This window comes from Nymphaea colorata, unplaced genomic scaffold, assembly GCF_008831285.2.
Source record: "Nymphaea colorata isolate Beijing-Zhang1983 unplaced genomic scaffold, ASM883128v2 scaffold0346, whole genome shotgun sequence".
Classification (NCBI taxonomy): domain Eukaryota; kingdom Viridiplantae; phylum Streptophyta; class Magnoliopsida; order Nymphaeales; family Nymphaeaceae; genus Nymphaea; species Nymphaea colorata.
This window is the reverse complement of record NW_022204852.1, coordinates 16729-36922: the sequence shown is the minus strand read 5'-3', so window position 1 is coordinate 36922 and position 20194 is coordinate 16729. Positions and strand designations below refer to the sequence as shown.

Sequence of the window (20194 nt, the reverse complement as noted above, 5' to 3'; positions counted from 1 at the left end):
CCCAACCCCAACCCAACCCCAACCCCAACCCCAACCCCAACCCCAACCCCAACCCCAACCCCAACCCCAACCCCAACCCCAACCCCAACCCCAATCAAACAGACGATTTCGCAGCTTTGGGAGGGTGGGATTATAATGGGTATTTATAATCTTCGTTATGATAAACATTTAAGAGCTAATAATCCACCTCGAGAAGAAGATAACCGAGTACCGCTTCCAGCAGAAGAGGACCTCCAAGGCCAAATCCGAGATCCGCAACGGTCGCAACCTCCTCGTCTCAATCAAGGCCCAACTGCAGGAGGATTTGCGGGAGCTTTTGAAAGTCTACCGTTCAGGCATCGAAACCGACGTTCTCTCTTTGGCCGAGATGTGCAGGGGGATGGTGGAGAGGGCGCGCGAGGAACGCAGTGAGGAGGTCGGCGAGCTGCGGAGGGAAATCGAGAGGCAGCACAAGGTGATATCCACCATGCGAAAATAGGTGGAGGATTTGCAGGAACTGATGATCATGCAGAGCTTGGCAGGAGACAGGGGCGAATAGTCCTGCTAAAATGCATAGAATTAGGAGGAAAAACAAGGCAATCAATCCTCACCGCAGGGACGCACCTTCGGCGGGCTGGAAGTGATATAGGAGTAGACATAGCGGACGATGATGAGCAGCGCCAGAAGCATCCAAGAGGACAGGATCAACATCGACGCCTTCATCCGCATCGAGTAGCGCTAGCCTGAGGATCAGTAGCCCTCCTTCCAACGGCAATTGCTGCCCGAGTTCAAGCTAGCCACCAGCGTCGACAACTCAATCCGAAGCCACAGCGAGACATCCTCGCCATCCGAGTGGCCGAGTCAGTAGCAGAGCGGTATTTCCAAGTTGTAGCACTTGATGGAGCTCAGCCACTTCTCCCACCGTCAGCACTCCTTGGGCGAGTAGCCTTTCCCGCAATACGAGTCCCTGCCCCTCTCGATGGAAGGCTACTTGAGACCGCAACTAGTAGAGGAGTGCCGGACGTGGTAGGGGGAGTCTGAGCTGAAGGACATCACTAACTCACGAAGCGAAGATGAGAATTAGAGGCAAAGCAGAAGCAAGATGTTCCTGGAGTAGTTCAGAAAGACCTTCAATAAGTGTCTCAGCAGCAGTAATACCTCACGCAAGAATAGCACCAAAAATGATGGGAAATCTTCCAAGACCAGTGCCAGGGAAAATAGAGAAAAAGAGAAGGAGAAAGAGAGGGAAAAAGATAAGGAGAGCAGTAGGGGATAGGGCCAGAAGGACAGCCAACGTCTCATCAACGAAATGCTAAAGGACATCGACAATAATAACAAATTCCTCGTCGGTTGTCGTAAGGCAGAGGTGAGGTACGAGGGCTCCAAGAAGGGCGGATGCAGGTAGGGCCAGGGCGTTCTCTACTACTCCAACGGTCTATCCTACTAGGGGTAATTCAAGAACAACCTGCGTCACGGGATCGGCGTGCTGCGTTTCAACCAAATCTAGATCTACCGTGGAGAGTGGCAGGGCGACGAGCTGTCGGGCCAGGGTCGCATCCGCAACTGCGCTGTCATCAACCGCAAGAAGAGCCAAACCGGCGGGTCGCAGCTGCTCAAGTGGATCAGCTATCGGGGGTCCTTCCGCAGCAATAGGTTCGAAGGGGAAGGACAATTGGAATTGCAAGGCGGGGAGAAGTTTTTGGGGAAGTTCATATGCGGGGCGGCCTGTGGAGAGGGCACCCTCTTCCGCAAGAACGGGCAGATAGAAACTGGAATTTGGAGGAACAATCAACTGGTCGAAATGTTTTGATATCTACTTTTATTTTCCACCCTATCATCGCATACACCTTCGCCTCTACTCAATTCTTTTTATACCGTGCAAATGGTGGTCAACTGTTCGAGGGCCTTATCCCCATTCATTCCATTCCCTCTATAATAATAACATCTTTTTAAGTGATGGGCCAGGAAACTTCTCTGAACTGCCGTTCATCTGCCAAGCCGGACCAGCATGAGATCGAGACCACGCAAGCCAACGCTATCAACATCATCAAATCGCGAAACGGCCGTCAGGACGGCCTGGAATCGGATCTCCGCTCTAAGAAATCAGCCACGACGAACCTAGACAATCCCTCCTCCTTTGCCCTCAGCACAGCCTCGCACCAAAAACAAGCCTCCTCCTCCGCCCCGCCTGCGACTGTATTGCCCCAGCATTAAAATATACTCAAAATTGCAAATGTGCCATTCGCGGGAAGCGATCGCCAAGGAACGCGATTCATCGAGAGAGGCGGAAAAACATTGGCGGAAATCGTGGAGGCTAGATACAATACCACTATGCATTTCCCACAGCAACAGGTAGTGGTCCTTGCCGAGTCCCTGGTATACAGTTTGCGATATTTGCAAAAAATAGCCGTCCCTCATCACGACTTCTACCCAACCAATGTTCACTACTCTGCAGGCATATTCAAGATAGTCAATCCGCTCTCTCTCTAAGCTTCAGCCTATTCCGTTACCCAACAGAGTACGGTTATCCTTTATAATAGGAAAAAGATTCAGCTTCCTATCGCCATAGCTCATCAGCTAGCTCCTTTCCGATACCCCATAGACTGACATCCCTGAGGATGTGTTATACAAGGCGGATGTTTTTGCGATTGGGATGATGGTATTGGAGTTTTGCACTCTGCAGCCTTCAGCTGAATGTTACGATGAGGAAAATTACTCATTGGTTGATAAGGGTAAGCATAGAGTAAGATAGTCATTAAGGAAAGATTGGTGAAGGTGGCAAAATTGTACTCTCCTAACATCGCTGACTGTATTGCCTAGATGCTGAGATACGAGGTGGAGGAAAGGATCAGCGTGGAGGAATTGTCCTTGCTTGTGTTTTTGAATAGTTCCCAGGAAAAGGCAGAAACAGTGCAGTAGCGAAAACCACCACAGCAGCAAGGCCCTCCTCAAAGACAATACCAGCCTAATCCCCCTACGTCCAGCAACAATTCCTAATCCTTCCTCCTGGGGCGCCCCCACCGCCTCCAGGGCAGCAGGTTCTGCCGCTTGGCCAAAACAGCATAGCCATTCCCACTCCAAACTACGCTTACACTCGAATTGGTCCGAACAACCAGGGCCTGCTCTCTCCCACTACTCTGCAGAACAAGCTGAAGGTGATATAGCTAATCCACGAGAAGCCGCAATAGGAGGAAGAGTCAGAAGGGCAGATGTCAAGCTTGCCCTCCAATTTGCTGCCAACTTTAAGCAACTAACCGCATATCGAAAATGCACGACAGCAAAGCTTTGGAAATTATCAGCAACAGACTTACGCACTACCACAGCAGCAACCTCAACAAATACAACAAGTACAACAGCAGCAACCACAGAGAGTACACACCAATCCCACTGTTTATCCTTCACAGCAAATCCAACAACAGGATAGCTATAGGCCGACCAGGACGGAGGAAAGAAGAGTGGAAGAGCCGACCATATCAATCAGAGAGCCAGTGATACAGCAACAGCAGCAGCTAAGGCAATAGGTCAAAGCATAGGAAAAAGTATACGAGCGTGAAGCGGCCTCGCGTTAATTCTCTCGTCCCTTCTAAAAGCCTCAATAATAATCCCGTCCGTCGATCCAATCCCGTCCTGCCTACGTGACCAGCAACAAGTTCCTGAGCAAGACCGACTAGAACGGCGAGACTCTGTAGCAGCGAGTGTAGCGTATCCTCCAGATGAGCAGAAGCATCAAATGACCGATGATTGCCACGTTCGCATCAATAAAATCTGAATAAATCTTTCCTTTATATAACTGCAGCATGTTGTTCAACCGCAAATAAACCACCGTCGTTTTCATCCTCGGAGGGCCAGGCTCCGGCAAGGGCACGCAGAGCGAACGGATTCAGAGTGACTTTAAGTTTGTTCATTTGTCGGCAGGGGATCTGTTGAGAGCGGAGAGGAAGCAACCTGGATCGCAGTTCGGGGAAATCATCGAGAAGTACATTGTGGAAGGGAAGATCGTTCCAAGTGAGATCACGGTGATGCTTTTGCAGAAGGCAATGGAGAAGTCCGGCCTCAAGGGTGGCAGGTTCCTCATCGACGGTTTCCCGCGAAACATAGAAAACCTCTCCACCTGGTAGAAGCTCATGAACGACACCGTCGACATCCCCTTCATCCTCCACCTCGACTGCGGCGAGGAGGTTATGCTCCAGCGTCTGCTCAAGCGCGGAGAGACCAGCGGCAGATCTGACGACAACTTGGAGAGCATAAAGAAAAGATTCGTGACCTATAAGGCAGAGACAAGGGAAATCGTCAAGTACTATAGCGAACTGAAGAAGAATAAGGAAGTCAACGCGGAAAGGGATACTAAGGAGATATTCGAAGATATAAGGAAAATCTTCGCGGAGCATGGACTCATCTGATCGTCATCCCATCATAATGCCATCCTTCCTCCATTGTTCATGCTATTCCATGCAGTTAGGAAGTTATAATAGCTGTTATAATCACCCGATGGGTCAGTTAATCTAAGGCCTCCCTTCACTCTCTCCCAAGCCTCCCGCTTCCAAGCATTCCCCCATCGATCTGTAGCTCTTCTCGATAGTCTCTTCCAATTAGATCGGTACCATCCTTCGCAAACTCTCGGATGGGTCGACGCTGATCCTCTCTCACAGCGAGCTGCAGCAATCCTCGGTCGGTTGCATCAAATAGAAAGAGCTTAACTAGTGGCTTTGTCAAAATTACAACCATAGTTGCAATGTGCTCCAGTATGAGATCAAATCAAGATCGCTCCTGTGCAATACCCAAATCACGCTGAAAGTGGTCCTGGAGTACGGAGAAAAAAACCTGTGCCAAATGTTGGGAGACAAGGACAAGGAGCAAAGCCAGGGGAACAGGATCAACCATTCTCAGGTGAGCTGCCAATCATAGGTGCTAAGGTTCGATACTCCTCTGGAGAGGATGGGTTTCATAAAGTTGATGCTGGACATCGTCGAGGAGCAGAGAGAGAAGAACAAGCATTGGGTTACCTTCCACACAAAGAACCTAATCTATTTCCCGAAGGAGAAAACATTCAAGCTCTTCTACCACCTAAGTCTAGACGATTCCGCCTTTACTGAGTCTTTCTTCCCTCCCTAGGCGTAGGCGGGAAGGCAATCCACATAGCAATCCTGCATTTTTAGCATGGGGGTGGTCCTTTTGAGTCTCTTCTTGGGCGAGGATTGTTCTGATTGCTACAATTTCCAAAACTTCACCTTCTGCGAGTCTATCTTCGAGGATAAGGTGGAGAGGTTGAAGGAGGGGATGATAACGCGGGGACTTATGGGCATCCTCGACGACCAAAGCTTGTACGTTCCGCAATTTGATGAGGAGATCAGCGAATTGATCCTACTCATGACTGCAAGCCAATAATAGCGTCTGTGCTTCGCGTAGGTAAAGCGTAGATACTTGTGGTTGATCCGTAAGGCGTCGATGAGCTATGGCGCTAGCAATGATCACCATGCTCGGTCCATCCTGCAGCCGTTGACGTCGAAAAGGGCGGCAAGGGGGCGGACTAAAAGCAGGCCAAATCCCAACATCGGTTGTTTCTCCACTCACGAGGACCTAGGCTTCAGGACTACTCTAACCGAGATGGACGAAAGCGAATTCTTCAGGATCTCCAAGTCAAATATAAGGCCGAACCACCACAAGGAAAACTCGGGATTGAAATGGAAGAAGGAGATAACGAATAGGATAAAATAATATAAGGAAAACATGCCGAACTTTGCCTAATTTTGATTTTTTATTGATGGCTTGCAGCATTAGCAAAAATAATATTAGATAAATCATTTACTCACTCCTCGAGGACCTTCACGGGCGGTTTAAAAACAAACTTATGGTCAAAGTTATGCTCAAGCCGATCCAAATATGCTCTTCCCCTTTCCACTCGACTGTGCAAGTTTCCGAAATGATGGTTATCCCTGGTCTTTTTGACCAAGACAGGCACGATGCTTTTCAGGTACTCTTTCCGATTGGCGAACTGTTCCTGCAGTATTTCCTTCAACTTATCATCTTCTTTATCGATAAGCATCCGTTTTAGTCCCTTCTGCTTTAGGTCCTTGATTCTCATAGTCAATTTGGACAATCTATTGTTTATCTCGCTCTTCTCCAGCATGTGGGCTGCTGACATCAATTGCGGCAGGCTTGAGGTGCGTTTGGTATCGTTAAATGTGCTCTTTACGCGGGAGGTTAGCTCCAATTATTCTGTCTACTCGTTAAGGAATTGCAAGCCACGCTTTGTTATGCAGAGCTTGTTCATTATTTTGGAGTTTTATTGGGTAATATATTTATTGTTAACTTATCAAAGCCATTTTTATTAGGAATTTGTGATGTTGCCGATGATGATAAGCAGTAGAATAGTCCCCACGGGGTAAACAATACATAAGGGACCAATTAAGCTTATCCATAATCCCGAATATAATAACTCTTTGTAATATTTCTCTCTTCTATCATTCCTTTATAGTGTTGATATAATAATCTTTGATTATGTAATAAGGCAAGCCTGACAAGGCAGAGAAGGTGAAGACCAAGGTGAGATTTACATCTTTGGACATCGCAGCGATGGTGGCATAGCTGCAGCAGTTGATCGGTTTGAGGTAAGTCTTTTCCCTACGTTAGAGTATCGAACATCTATGATCTTAACCCCACCACCTATATTTTCAAGATCGCGAAATCATAGTAAAAGCATCAATTGCTCATCGAAAACGGGGTCAGGTTTCATCTAACGGAGTAGAAACCGGATAAAAAGACCATTCCTTCAGGATTCACCATGAGGTTTAGAAGATTTTTAAGATCCAAAAGAGTGGAAAGCGTCAGACAGGTCGGAGTATAGAGAGTGGTTGTTATATCATTCGGCTCTGAAACATTTGCCAATCATTTGATCCTGTAACTCTACTCTCAGGGTAACATCATCCTCACCGATCACAACTATCGCATCTTGCAATGCATTCGATCCCACGAATTCAACGATAAGGTCAAGACTGCTGTTGGGGAAATCTATCCCTTTGAACACGCTGCCAATCTTTATATCGAAAATATCGATATCTCGCCGTAGGCCTTGGAAAAACAGCTACAACCGCAGCAGAAAGAAGAACAAACTGTCCAGCCAGTCCAGATGGGGAAGAAAAAAGGAAAAGGACAAGATAAAGCAGGACAAAAAGTGAAAGATGTTGTGTTCAAATTAATCCCCTGCCTCTTTCCACTCGTGATTGAGCATATACTCATCACCAAGGGATTAGATCCTGATCGGAAAATTGATGGAGAATAGGGAAAATAGGTTGCATTGGATGGCGCTAAGGCTTGCTTGGATTTCTTGAAAGGATTTATCGGTAAAAAGCAAAACGGTTATCTTTACACCAAAGGTGAAGATTATTTCTAATTCTCGCCTTTCAGCAATTGCAAATTGTAAAAATGGCCTTGCGCGAAACAGGAAAGCTTTGGTCTTGCCGTTGCCTAGTATTTCAGCAAGTACAAGCACAGTGCTCACGAGGAAGAAGAAGCTTTCGAAGAGTTGGCTTGGAAGAAATACGAGCAAATCCGCAAGGACCAAGAATAAAGAGTGAAAAAATTAGTCTAAGAGCAATAGACATACGGTGGCAAGGCATAGCTAATCGTAAAGAACGTACATGAGGTCGAGGCGGTCCTCAAGATCATCGGAACCATGTAAAACAATGGCTATTCTTGGTAGGCAATGGAAAGGATGGTGGCGTAGAGTAGGAAGACAGGCGATCCTCTTGCCAACATGATCCACAATTTCAATGCTCCGAAACGCCAAATCACCATTCTCCTCAGCGACAACCAGGGAGAAGAGGCAGAGCTTTGCTCTCTTATACCAGTCTAGCTCTTGGTCGACTACAATGCCTACACAAACGCGACCATGTACTACGAAGGAAGGAAAAAACAGCAGCAGAAAGAGCAAAGGACGAGAGAAGCGAGTGAGCAGGTCTTGAAATTGGCGGAAAAGGACGCTTTGAAGAAGATAGAAAAGAAGAAGAATGAACTTTTGCTTAAGGCAGTACCGACCAGAAAGCAACTATGGTTTGAGAAATTCTACTGGTTTGTTACTTCTGACGGTTGGCTCGTCATCTCAGGAAGAGACTCACACCAAAACTAGCTTCTCGTGAAGCGTTACATGAAGCCAGGAGACCTCTACATGCATTCAGACTACGGAGGTGCTGCATCCACGATCATCAAAGGCCCTCCAAAGGCCGGCATTCCTCCTCTGAGCTCTCTGGAATAGGCGGCAATCTTCACGGTTTGCCGTTCTAAGGCTTGGGATACGAAGATCATCAGTTCTTCTTGGTGGGTCTACCACGACCAGGTTTCGAAATCCGCTCCAACGGGTGAGTTTTTGCCTACTGGGTCATTCATGATCAGGGGAAAGCGTAACTTCATCCATCCAAATCGCATGGAAATGGGATTCACTTTGATGTACAAACTGGATAATGACTCACTGCAGAGGAGGATGGATTTGAAGAAACAATTGCATGCTGAGGCTGAAGAAGAGAAGACTAGTGTTCCTTTGGAAAGGGTAACTTCGGAAAACGTGGAAGATGAAGAGTATGCGATTATCGATCTGTAAGCTGAGGCCAGGTTGGCTAGGGAAAAGGTAAAATTGATATGATGTAGAAAAAATAAAGGATAAATAAGCAGAAGGATAACAAGAACAAGCAGCAACAGCAGGCTCCTGAACTGTTGAAGAAGCAAAGCTCTACGGTCCAATAAAAGAAAGAATCGTAAGAGGAAAATGATGATGAGTAGAGCGATGATGAAGAGGAAAAAGAAGTTAAGAAGGATAACAAAAAGAACGAGAAGAAGAACGATAAAAAGAATGACAAAAAGAAGGAGACTGAATAAGTGCAGCAAAAGCACAAAAACAGAAACAAGAAAAAGCTGAAAAAGCTATAGAAATACTTATAGGAGCAAGACGACGAATAACGACAGATCATCATGAAAATGCTTGGCGTACATTCCACCCATGACATAGGCAAAATAAATGAAGCATCTCAAGTAGGAATAGTAACCTCAAGAGAAAAAGGACAACAATCCCAAGAACAAAAAGGAGAAGAAGAGAGGCATTGATAAATACATCGATCTCAAGGGTCAGTAGGAAAGCGAAGCAATCGATACCAACAAAGTTCTTTTCCTGAAGTAGAAGAAAAAGTAATCTTCCAGCGAGGATGAAAATACCAACGAAATCAAGGAGCTTCCAGAACTGTAAGACAAATAGTCAAAGCTAAAATAAGAAGAGATTACCGATAAACCCGCATAATAAGGCGCAGAATAAGGCGAAAAAGCTCAGGAATAGGCAGAGAAAGAAGAGGAAGTGCCAGACTCCGATGAAGAACCGTAGGTTCCAGAAAAAGCTGAAGAGAAAGTATAGGATGAGGAAATCGATGAGAAAGTCATCGATTCATAGTTTTCATAACTGAACAGACTGGTGGGCAAGGTGCAGGGCCTCGATAAATGGGACAGTCTCATCCCCATGTGCGCTCCCTACCAAACCATCAAGGACAACAGGTTCAAGGTGAAACTGGTCCCTGGCGGTCTCAAAAAGGGCAAGGCGGCCCGCAACATCCAAAGCTACTACTTGACTACCGATTTGGACTAAAACGAGAAGGCCTTCGTGAGGGCCCTGCCCGAACAGGAGGTCATCAATGCGCTGATTGGCAATGTGAAGCTGGCTGGAGCTGGATTGCTGAAATTGGAACAGAAATCCAAGGCTGAGAAGAAGGAGAAGAGAAAGGAGGCTGACCGGAAGGAAAAGTAGTGATAGATACAACATAAATATTGAATATTAACTATAATCTATAGCAGAATTACACACGTTTGAAATTAGGAACGTAGCTTCCTTTTTCTTCCTCTGAGGCTGTGGCATGATATGAATGAATGAAATGAATTTAGAAATATGGATATCATCACTTCCTGTTGTAATACGAGGTGTAGGGTGTATATCCTGTGGTTCCAGTGGTTCCACTAGTAGTTCCAGTGGTGCCGGTAGTGCCAGTAGTGCCAGTAGTTCCAGTGGCTCCAGTCACTCCTGATGCTCCGCTAATCGATCCGCTTACTCCAGTTCCGTATCTTGATCCACTGATCGATCCCTGTCCGTATGATCCGCTTCCGCTTCCACTGCCTGAGGAGTAGGTAGCTCCATAACCGCCGCTTGTTCCGGTGGCTCCAGTAGCCCCAGTTCCATAAGTTCCGGTGGCTCCAGTAGCGCCAGTTCCATAAGTTCCGGTGGCTCCAGTAGCGCCAGTGCCGTATGTTCCGCTGCTAAGGCCAGTTCCTGAGCTTCCGCTGGAGTAGGTGGCTCCGTATGGTCCTGAAGTTCCGCCGATGCTGCCGGTGGTTCCAGTGGTTCCAGTGGCTCCGGTGCCGTAGGTGACGCCGGTGGTGCCGGTTGAGCCTGATCCGGTTCCATAGGTGGATCCTGATCCTGTTCCGTAGGTGGTTCCTGATCCGGGGGCGTTGTAGCCGGTTCCGTAGGTGGCGCCGAGGGTGGTGCCTGATCTTGAGCCGGAAAGGAGGGTGCTGGTGCCCTGGGTGGCTCCAACGAGGCCGGTTCCGGTGGATTCGGTGGTTCCGGTTGCGCCAGTGCCGTATGTTGAAGGCCTGTAGGATGAAGTGTAGTTGGGTTGGGTGGTTCCGACTCCTGAGCTGCCGAGATTGCTTCCGTAAGTCCTGATGCCTCCAGTTTGAGCGGTGGGATTGCTAGTTGCGCTGACGTTGCTGCCAGTGACATAGGATGAGGCGATTTGCGATCCTCCAGTGCTTGAGGAGTTGGAGTGGACTGAAGAGGTCAGTTTGTCGACGTTGGAGCTTGATCCGTAGTTGGTTCCGGTGATCCTGGAATCGTCTCCCTTGACTGTGGAGGAAAGCCGATCCTCGAGTTCTCTGATCAGTTGGTTCTTGGTCCTCAACTGGCCCTCATAGTCAACTTTCTGCGTCCTCAGCTGTGATTCCAGTTCCTGGATGCGGCTGTTGAGGGTTCTAATCTTGATTTCATACTCCTGGGTGTTGCTGGTGACGTTGACGTTGGTGACTGGCTGCGACCTCAGCGACGAGATCTCGGTGGTGAGTCCGGTGAGCTGTCTGGTGAGGCTCTCGATGATCTTCTCCTTGTCGACGAGGATGCTGGCGTTGGGGATTTCCTTTTGCCATCTCACGTATCTGCTCCTCAGCAGTTCGTTCTCCTGCTCCAGTGAGCGGAAGGCCGACTGGAGGCGGATGAAGCCTTACTCTGACCCGTGGATGTCGCCGAGGACGAAGAGAGGTTCTTCGGGACGGAGGGTGCGAGGGTCGACGTTGAGGGTCTTTCTGAGGTCGTCGATGGAGACGAAGAGCTTCCTGAGTTCGTTGGTGACGGCGGGGTTGCTTTCGAAGTTCTTGGAGACGATGCCGAACTCGCGTTCTAGATTCTCCAATTTAGTGGAGAAGAGGGCGAAGCTCTGTCTGAGGCCTCTGTATCCCTCCAGCCTCTGGTCGGCGATGGCCTTGGCCTTCTCGATTTCGAGGTTGGCGTTCTTGACCGTGTTGGCGAGGGTGAATCTTTCCTCGAGGATGGTGTTGATGATGAGGTCGTGGTCATTGGTCCAGTTGCTTCCCAGGGCGAGTAGCTTGTTGTACTGGCTCTCCTTGTAGGACCTGAGCTGGCTGTTGAGGGATTCGTTGAGTTTTCCGTTTCCGAAGGCCTCGCTGAAGAAGATGAGCTGCAGGTCCTCATCGAGGTTCAGCTTCAGGGAGGGATTGCTCTGCTTGATCGTTCTGATCTCGCCGATCAGCTTCTCGACGAGCAGCGACAAAGCCACCTCGTTCCTGATGGAGGATTGGTCCTTGGTGGGGACGAGGACTGCCCTTGGCACGTCCACCTTAACTTCTTTCTCCTTCTCGACGGTGATGAAGCGAGGGAACTGGATCAGCTTGTCGAGCTCGACCAGGAAGGTCTCGATGATCTCGATTTGCACCTTCAGGCCGGGGGTTTGGGTTTTGAGTCTTCTCAGTTCGACCAAGACTCCTTCGAAGTGGACTCTGAGCTTGCCGTAGAGTTCCTTGTATCTAATCTCTTCGACGCTGATGTCGGCTCCGACTGCGATGCCGAGGCCTGCTTCTTCAGCGATTTCGTGTACATACTTGAGCACTTCTACGACTTGTGGCATGATGGTGATTTTCTCTACGATTTTCTCGAGGAGGTAGGGTACTTCTACGATCTTCTCGACGGTGGTGATGACGGGGACGATTCTTTCCTCGAAGCGGTCGACCACCTGCATCTTGGTCTCGATGTAGTTCTTGGTGTTCTCCTTGATGATCAGTTTGTCCTTCTCGACGATCTTGTCCCGGTTGACCACCACCTCCCGCACCTCGGTGTCGCGCTTCTCCACGGCCACGATCTTCTCCTCGTAGGTGGGCACCTCTCGGATCTCCTGGTGGATCAGCGGGATCTCGACTGGACGCTCTCTGATGGATTCGATGATCTGGTTGATGTGGACGATGATGGGGATTTCGACTGGAAGCTCGATCAGTTGGGGGACAGTCACCACCTTCTCGTTGAGTCTCTCCACCTCGTAGACTCTGGGGATTTCGTTGTTGACGACGACCACCTTCTCGATGATGGTGGGGACTTCGGTGATCTTTTCCTTGATCTGGGCGACTGGCTCGGTGACTCTGGTCTGCACTTCCTTGATGGTTTCGTTGTAGTAGGGGACGATCTTCTCGATCTCCTTGATCACCTCCCTCACCACTGGTTTTTCGACGGTGGTCACCACTTCCTCGATGCGGACCTCTTCCGACCTCACCTGCACGATCTTTTCGATCTCCTGGATGACCTGGACCACTTTCTCGACCTCGCGATCGACGGCCACGATCTTCTCGATGATCCTGTCGACGGGGACTGGCACTTCGACGGGGACGACGGTGGGTCTTTCGATCTCGATGATCTTCTCGACCTCGACCACCTTGGGCACGATGCGTTCGATGTGGACTTCCTTGGGGACTTCCACTCTGACCTCCACCACTTTCTCCACTTCCTCCTTGACGACCTTGACGGACTCGACCAGTCTCTCCACCGGCACGATCTTCTCGACGATTTTCTCGACTACCTTTTCGACCTCGTTGAAGATGTTCTTGATGACTTCGACCTCGACTATCTTGTCCTGGATGATGGGGACTTGGACGATCTTCTCCACCTCTCTGATCTTCTCCACTTCGACGATGCGGTCGACCACTTTCTCGATGATCTGGGGGACTTCCACGATCTTCTCGATCACTCTGGGCACGACCACGATCTTCTCCACGATCTTCTCGACCTCCACCACCTTGGGCACTTCCACCATCTTCTCGATGATCTTGTCGATGTTGACTCTCACCTCCTTGATGCGCTCGACGGTGCGGGGCACTTCCACGATCTTCTCCACGATGATCTTGACGGGGTTGGCCTGGTTGATGTAGTAGTTGACTGGTTTCTCAACCTCGATGATCTTGTTGACCTCTACGATCTTCTCGACCGTCTTGGTGATTTCGATGATCTTGGGGACTTCCGCCCTTTCGACTACGATTTGGGTGACGATTTCGGGCACGCGGACTATCTTCTCCTGGTAGAAGGGGACCTCGACGCGGCGGTCGACGATCTTTTCGACCTCCTTGTAGAGAGTGACTGGCTGGTTGATTATCTTCTCCACCTCTTTGATGCGGTCTCTGTAGACGATTTTCTCCTCGATCACCTTTATCTCCTTGATTGTTGGTACTTCAACTTGCACCTGTACGATTTTCTCGATGGTCTTGGGTACTTCCACGATTTTCTCGACGACCTGGATGACGGGGACGGCCTTTTCGATGATGACCTCCACGATCTGGGGCAGTTCCACGACATGGTTGACCACCTCTCTGGCGTTGCGGTACTTGATGACCTCGACTGGCTTCTCGACGATCCTGTCGAAGGGCTTGATGACCTCCACGATCTTCTCGATGATCTTCTCCTTGATGACCTCCACCTCGACCACCTCGCGCACGATGCGCTCGACGGTCACGATCTTCTCCTTGATCACCTCCACTTCCCTGATCTCGGTGATGGTGTGGTTGACGATCTTCTCGACGATCACTGGCTTCTCCACCTCCACGACCTTCTCGACCACTACCTCCACCTCCACGATCTTGGGGACTTCGATGATGCGTTCGACTATCTTCTCGATGACTCTGGGCACCTCAACGATCTTCTCGGTGTAGTTGGGCACCTCGACCACTTTCTCGATGACGTTGTCGACGTACTTGATGACTTCGACGGGGACGTGGACGATCTTCTCCACTTCCTGGATGCGGACGATCTCGACGGGTTTCTCCACGATGCGTTCGATGGCGATCACCTGGGGTACTTCCACCACGCGTTCCACGATCTTCTCGACGATCTTCTCGACCTCGACGATCTTGGGGACCACGCGGAAGACCTTGAGGATGTCGTCGACGTTGACCACGCCCATGATCTCCTGGTTGATCATGCCGATGACGCCCTCATCGATGTCCAGCACCAGGCCGGTCTTGCGCTTCACCTTCTCCAGCTCCTCCAGCAGCGCCTTGATCAGCACGCGCAGGTGGAACTCCACCTTTCGGGACTTGGCCGAGGAGTAGGCGTAGACGTTCTCGACGCGGTGGAACTCGGGCACGTACTTGACGATGGCGACGAGTCTTTCGAAGTCGTCGGCCTCGAGCAGGTCGATGATCTCCTGCTGGAAGAACTCGGTGAGTCTGCCGTCGCACTCCTCTCTGAGCTTGGGGTACTTGTCGACGTATTTCTTGAGCTGGACGGCGAAGAGGTGGATCAGGTGCTTGGTGCGGGCGTCCTGCACTGGCACTTCCACCACCTTCTCGCGGTAGCTGACGATCTGGGCCACTCCGTTGAGGGCGACGATCTCGAGGCCCTCGGCGTTGAGCAGCTGGTTGATGCTGGCCTAGAACTCCAGTCTCACGCCTGAGCTCTTCAGGGCGGCGAACTGGTTGCGGACGAGTCCTCCGACCGAGGCGAACTGGGTCCTCAGTTTGGCGAACCTGTCCTCGAGGGACTGGAATTCGACGGCGCCGATGAGGAGTCTGTCGAGGTCTGCCTTGGTGATGTTGGGGTTGGAGACTGCCTTGAAGGCTCCTTTGAGTCTGACGATCTCATTCTCGAGTTCGTCTTCCCTCTTACTGGCTCTTCTGAGTCTTTCCTCGAGGTTCTGGATCTTTTTCTCGAGTTCAACAATTTGGTTTTCCTTTTCGTTGAGGATATTGGAGTAGTCGAGCACCCTGCCGCCCTCTCCCTGCACGGTGTAGTTGATCTTTCGCCTCAGCAGGCCGTCGATCTCATGTTCCAGTAGCAGCAGCCTCCTGTCGAAGAACTCTGCGCCTCCCGATGAGACCACGATGTTGCTCTCTCCGCTGAAGACGTCGTTCTTGAGGTTGAGGAGGGCTCCTCTGATGGCCGACAGGAGGGTCACGTCTGAGGATCCGCTGATGACGATGCGTTCGGAGGGCTCGCTCCAGGCCAGTTGGGCGATGGACTCGCCGAGGAAGTCCAGGCCTTCGCCGTTGATGTCGCGGGAGACCGAGGAGGTCTGCCTGATCTCGCTGCTCGTTTGCTTTGCGTAGAAGTTAGACATATCTTAAAATAATGAACTCCAGCTCCCAACGACTCGCATATATAGATTCAGTAGTGCCAATAAATTTTATTTGAGGAAAAGGAAGCGAAATAAGATTTTAGTGGCATCCCAAAGGGAGGAGAACGGGGATTTTTGAAGGAATTAACTGGGGGAAGAGGAGGGATGGGGTTATGGGAAGGCCTATGAGGGTAACGGCATTTTTTCATAACCTATGCTCGCAAATAAAAAATATGCAATTTGAGTATGATCATCTTTTCCTTGCCTTTCTAAACGTTTTTTGGTCTATTTTTTCCATGTGGTGTTTTGATTCCCCCTTGATTTATGATTTATCATTCGTAAGCCAGTATCACTAAAAAGAAATCCACGCAAAATGGGCATGAATCGCGATAGAGGAGGACTGCACTGGAGGGATTGTTGTGCCATCGGTGGAAATTATGATCGGTATTGCTTGGTTTGGTGAGCATTAATAGATCCATAGAAAAAAGTAGAAACTAGTAGACGAGGCTGGAAAGTAAGTTAGGGAAAGAAAGTATTGGTCGTGAGGAGTGTAATATTATTATCCTTTTGTAAGAAAATCAAGGGATTGATACAGGAGATATTTGATCAACAAATCTTCTCAATTTATTCAGAGAAAAATATCAAAAAGAACGACCAAACGCCATCGAAGAGTCATCAAAAATCGTAGGGAATCGGGATGAATACGCAAATCATATTAATGATGCTTTTTCGGCAGTTGTTGGGCATTATCAATGATTAATGGGATGGTCAATCCCATATGTATAGAATTTCCAAAGGAAGAGGAAAGTTAAACATAACCTTCTCTTTCTTCGGATGGGAAAACTAAAGTTGGATTATATTTTCGCATAAAATTGATTGTATTATTATCTTCCTCTGTGGGTTTTGTTTGTTTATAATTAAATGGTGACTGGCCGAGATTATAAATAATAATGAATCCAATGCGTCGAAACAACGCCTTTGCCAGTTTCACATAAACAATCATTTCATCCATCGTCATATCAACGGTCATATTCATGGCGGTGGTCAACCAGCCTGACCAAATCGTCACCCCATAGCCAGCGAAGCCTCAAAGTAATGTCACCTCTGATGTGGAAAGCTTCAATTTCCACGTTCACTGTCCCCTGAGGAATAGAACAGATGCGGGGTTTGTCGAACTCATGAAGTATTTAAATATCAATGACACGCAAATCATCGACCAGATATAAGGACAACTTTTGGTCAAAGAAACTTACGCTGTCTTTGAGAGAGTCTTTACCATTGATCCTCTAGACAAGAAGAGCGAAATGCTGATGAGTTATTGCGGATGGGCGAGGATGCTCAACTAGAGTGACTGCTCCAATGCCAAATTTGTCTGCACTATTCCTGGGCCGATGTTTAGAGTCTCTGTAGGGACGTAGATAGCAGTGATTTGGGTGAACCAAATAGACGGGCCTGACTTTGATTGGTCTTTCGACGAGGATAATTGTTACCTTTCATAGAACCCTCATAGTTACTGCTGGCAAAATGCGAAATTAGCGCCAGACCAGAGCTGCACATTCAACGATCCGATGGATATGGATCTCACTCTGACCAAGAAGGTACGGATTTCTCCCAGGAAAGCACCCATCGATCCGCATATTCATGGGTTGGAAACTCGGCCGACTTTCGATGGAAATCCCTATAGTTGGTTTAATAATGCCGGCGACAAGGGAATCGGGTATTTCTCTGTAAGTACGAATGACTACTATACTCTCTTCAACCGTTCTCTTTACTTCTGGCCTGGCCTGCTCACTCCTTCCCAAGCGGCAAGCATAAAAGTCAATTATTACCTAAATTCCCAGCCAGCTGGTTTCTGTTTTTATCACGACCACTCGATGCGTACTACTCTCTTCAACAATATGAAGGGAAGCGCTGGTTTCTACTTGCTAGTCAACGAAACCGCATAAGCCATCCTTCCTCAACAGGAATAAGAATCAATCATCATTTTCCACTATCACAATGAAGGAGATATGAGAGACTATGCATCCCAGAGTCCCTCAGGATCCAATGCTTAGATTTATGTATCTCCCATAGGCGATACTATGTTCGTTTCGAAGAAGGAAGAACTTTATAGAAACATGACATATCGTTTCAGATTCATCAATGGGCATTTCGATGACTTCTACAATAACATTTCCTTTGCTTTCTTCTACACTACAATCCAAGATAAAAACGGCTTCGAGCAATATAAGGAACTCTAACCGCCACTTCACAGTCCTAACTTTACTCAGTTTATGTTCAAAGTTCCTTTTTCTGCAATCGCTGTCGATGGTGCTCTCTTTAACACTCCTATTCACAACTTAGACCATTTTAGTTTGGCTGGTGGAGAGAGATTTTAATTCCTGATAAAATTCGACTCAGTTCCTATCAACATATCAAAGGTTTATATTGTCTGTACTGATGTAAATGCTGATTTGGATTTCGTGGTAAAGTATACTTACAACATGAGTAGCTTGGACGTTGCTAATAAATATCCAAATCCTTCACAATATACACATATTTCCACTCCTTTCACGAATCTTTCAGCAATGCCTAAGTCGAGCATAGTGCAATACAGGATGAGAGCTCTCTTCAGCAGGCCAGCCTAAGTTGTTTTCTCTATTAATCTGCATCCTTTTTTCGATAAAGGGGCAAGCTAGAATCCAAAGATAGGGACTGTTTAGGATTGGTTCATCATCAATACAACTCCATAATCGCATCCCATCCATTTTCACATAGTTAATTTCCAAGTCATAGAGGAAATGTCATTGAAAGTCATCCCCTAAGGTTGCTCGCTTTACTAATTGGACTATTTTAGGGAATCAAATATATCAAATTTCCAAATAGATGACAATGCTGAGCTTTGTTATTATTTGAACAATCTCACAAACGATATGATGAAACCTCTTTGGCCTAACTTCAACAATTATCTACTCGAAAATCAAACATATTCCACAGATATTGGAATTGTCTCAGGGAAAAACGTATTGTAAAAGATTACAAGCTCGACAAGCAAAACCAAATATACACTCAGTGGCTGTCCATACGGATCTGTCTATAAATATATATGCGCAAATACATCGTCGAGCATATATCCCTGGTACAAAAGATGGAAGGATACAGCTGAGATAAAGAGAATGAGCGTATCCAGATTGAGAATTAGATGGGCAAGGACATCTTACGATCCATCCCAAAGCGTTTATCCTTACTTCAGCTATGGTGATGACGAAATGATGGAATTTCCAGGCGGAACGTACCACTGTCACATCCTTCCCCACGAGGAAAACATGATGATGAGGCCTATGGTCTTCTTGCCCTCGGATAAATATCTCGAGATCATCGCTAATTCCCCTAAAAATGGCAGCAAATGCGTATCAGGTGCAACATGGGCGTAAAACCATCAATGCATCAATAACGCTATTGGATGTCTTCTCTACAACGCAACCACAGATGTGTAAAGTTTCAACTTCCACGTGCATTGTCCATTACGGAACAAAACAGATGCAGGCTTTGTATAGCTAATGAAGCATCTAAATATAACAGACAAGCAGACAATATCATCAATCTAGGCTCAGCTTTCCCTCAGGGAAACTTACGTGGTTTTCCAGAGAGTCTTTACAGTTTATCCCATGAATAGGAGTAGCGAAATGCTGATGAGTTATTGCGGATGGGCAAGGATGCTGAATTAGAGTGATTGTGGAAATGCTCGTTTTTAATGCACGATTCCAGGCCCAATGTTCAAGATAGCTGTGGGTACATAGACTGCAGTAATATGGGTGAATCAGATCGACGGGCCTGACCTTGACTGGACTTTTGATGATGCCAATTGCTATGACCAAACAGTGAATAAAAGCTACTGCTGGCAGAATGCGAAATCAACGCCTGATAGGAGTTGCACATACGATACTCCAACGTATGTGAATACCACCCTTACCAAAAAGGTCCGCATTTCTCCGACTTCTGCTTCGATTTCTCCTCACGTTCATGGCATAGAGAATCGGCCTACTTTTGATGGCAATCCTTACAGTTGGTTCGATAATGCGGGCAATAAGGGTCTCGGTTTCTTCTCGGCAAGTACGAACGATTATTACACTCATTTCAGCAGGCCAATTTCTTTTGGGAAGGTTTGCTGACTCAAGCTCAGCAGTCGACAATAAAGGTCAATATCTATATGAATAATCAAGCTCCAGGATTCTGTTTCTACCATGATCACGCCATGCGGACCACCTTGTTCAATAATATGAAGGGGGCTGTTGGTTTTTACCTTCTCTATGATGAAAAAATCTAAGCCAATCTTCCCAAAGATGAGGAGGAGGTTATCTTTATCTTCCATTTCCACAATGAAGGTGACATTAGAGACTACCTGAATGGCTCTTTTTCGAAGATTACAAATTAGGGATATTTTTCACCCATCGGAGATAATCTCTTCGTCTCCAAGAATGGAAAACTTTACCGAAATATGACTTACCGATTCAGGTTCATCAATGGCCATTTCGACGACTTTTACACGAACATTTCCTTTGCTATCTTCTACAAAAAGCAAGTCCTTAGCAATGGTTCAATAA

General features: G+C 47.8%; 1 protein-coding gene across 1 annotated transcript; it reads left to right on the top strand.

Annotated features, from left to right (window-relative positions):
- Positions 1 to 173: 173 nt before the first annotated feature.
- On the top strand, positions 174 to 4379 carry LOC116244846 (uncharacterized; the record flags this gene model as incomplete). The annotated part of the gene is given in 3 exon segments (XM_031616682.1): positions 174 to 454; positions 2663 to 2722; positions 3798 to 4379. Coding segments are annotated over 3 exon segments (923 nt in total), but the record flags the coding sequence as incomplete, so codon positions are not given.
- Between the last annotated feature and the right edge of the window lie 15815 nt (positions 4380 to 20194).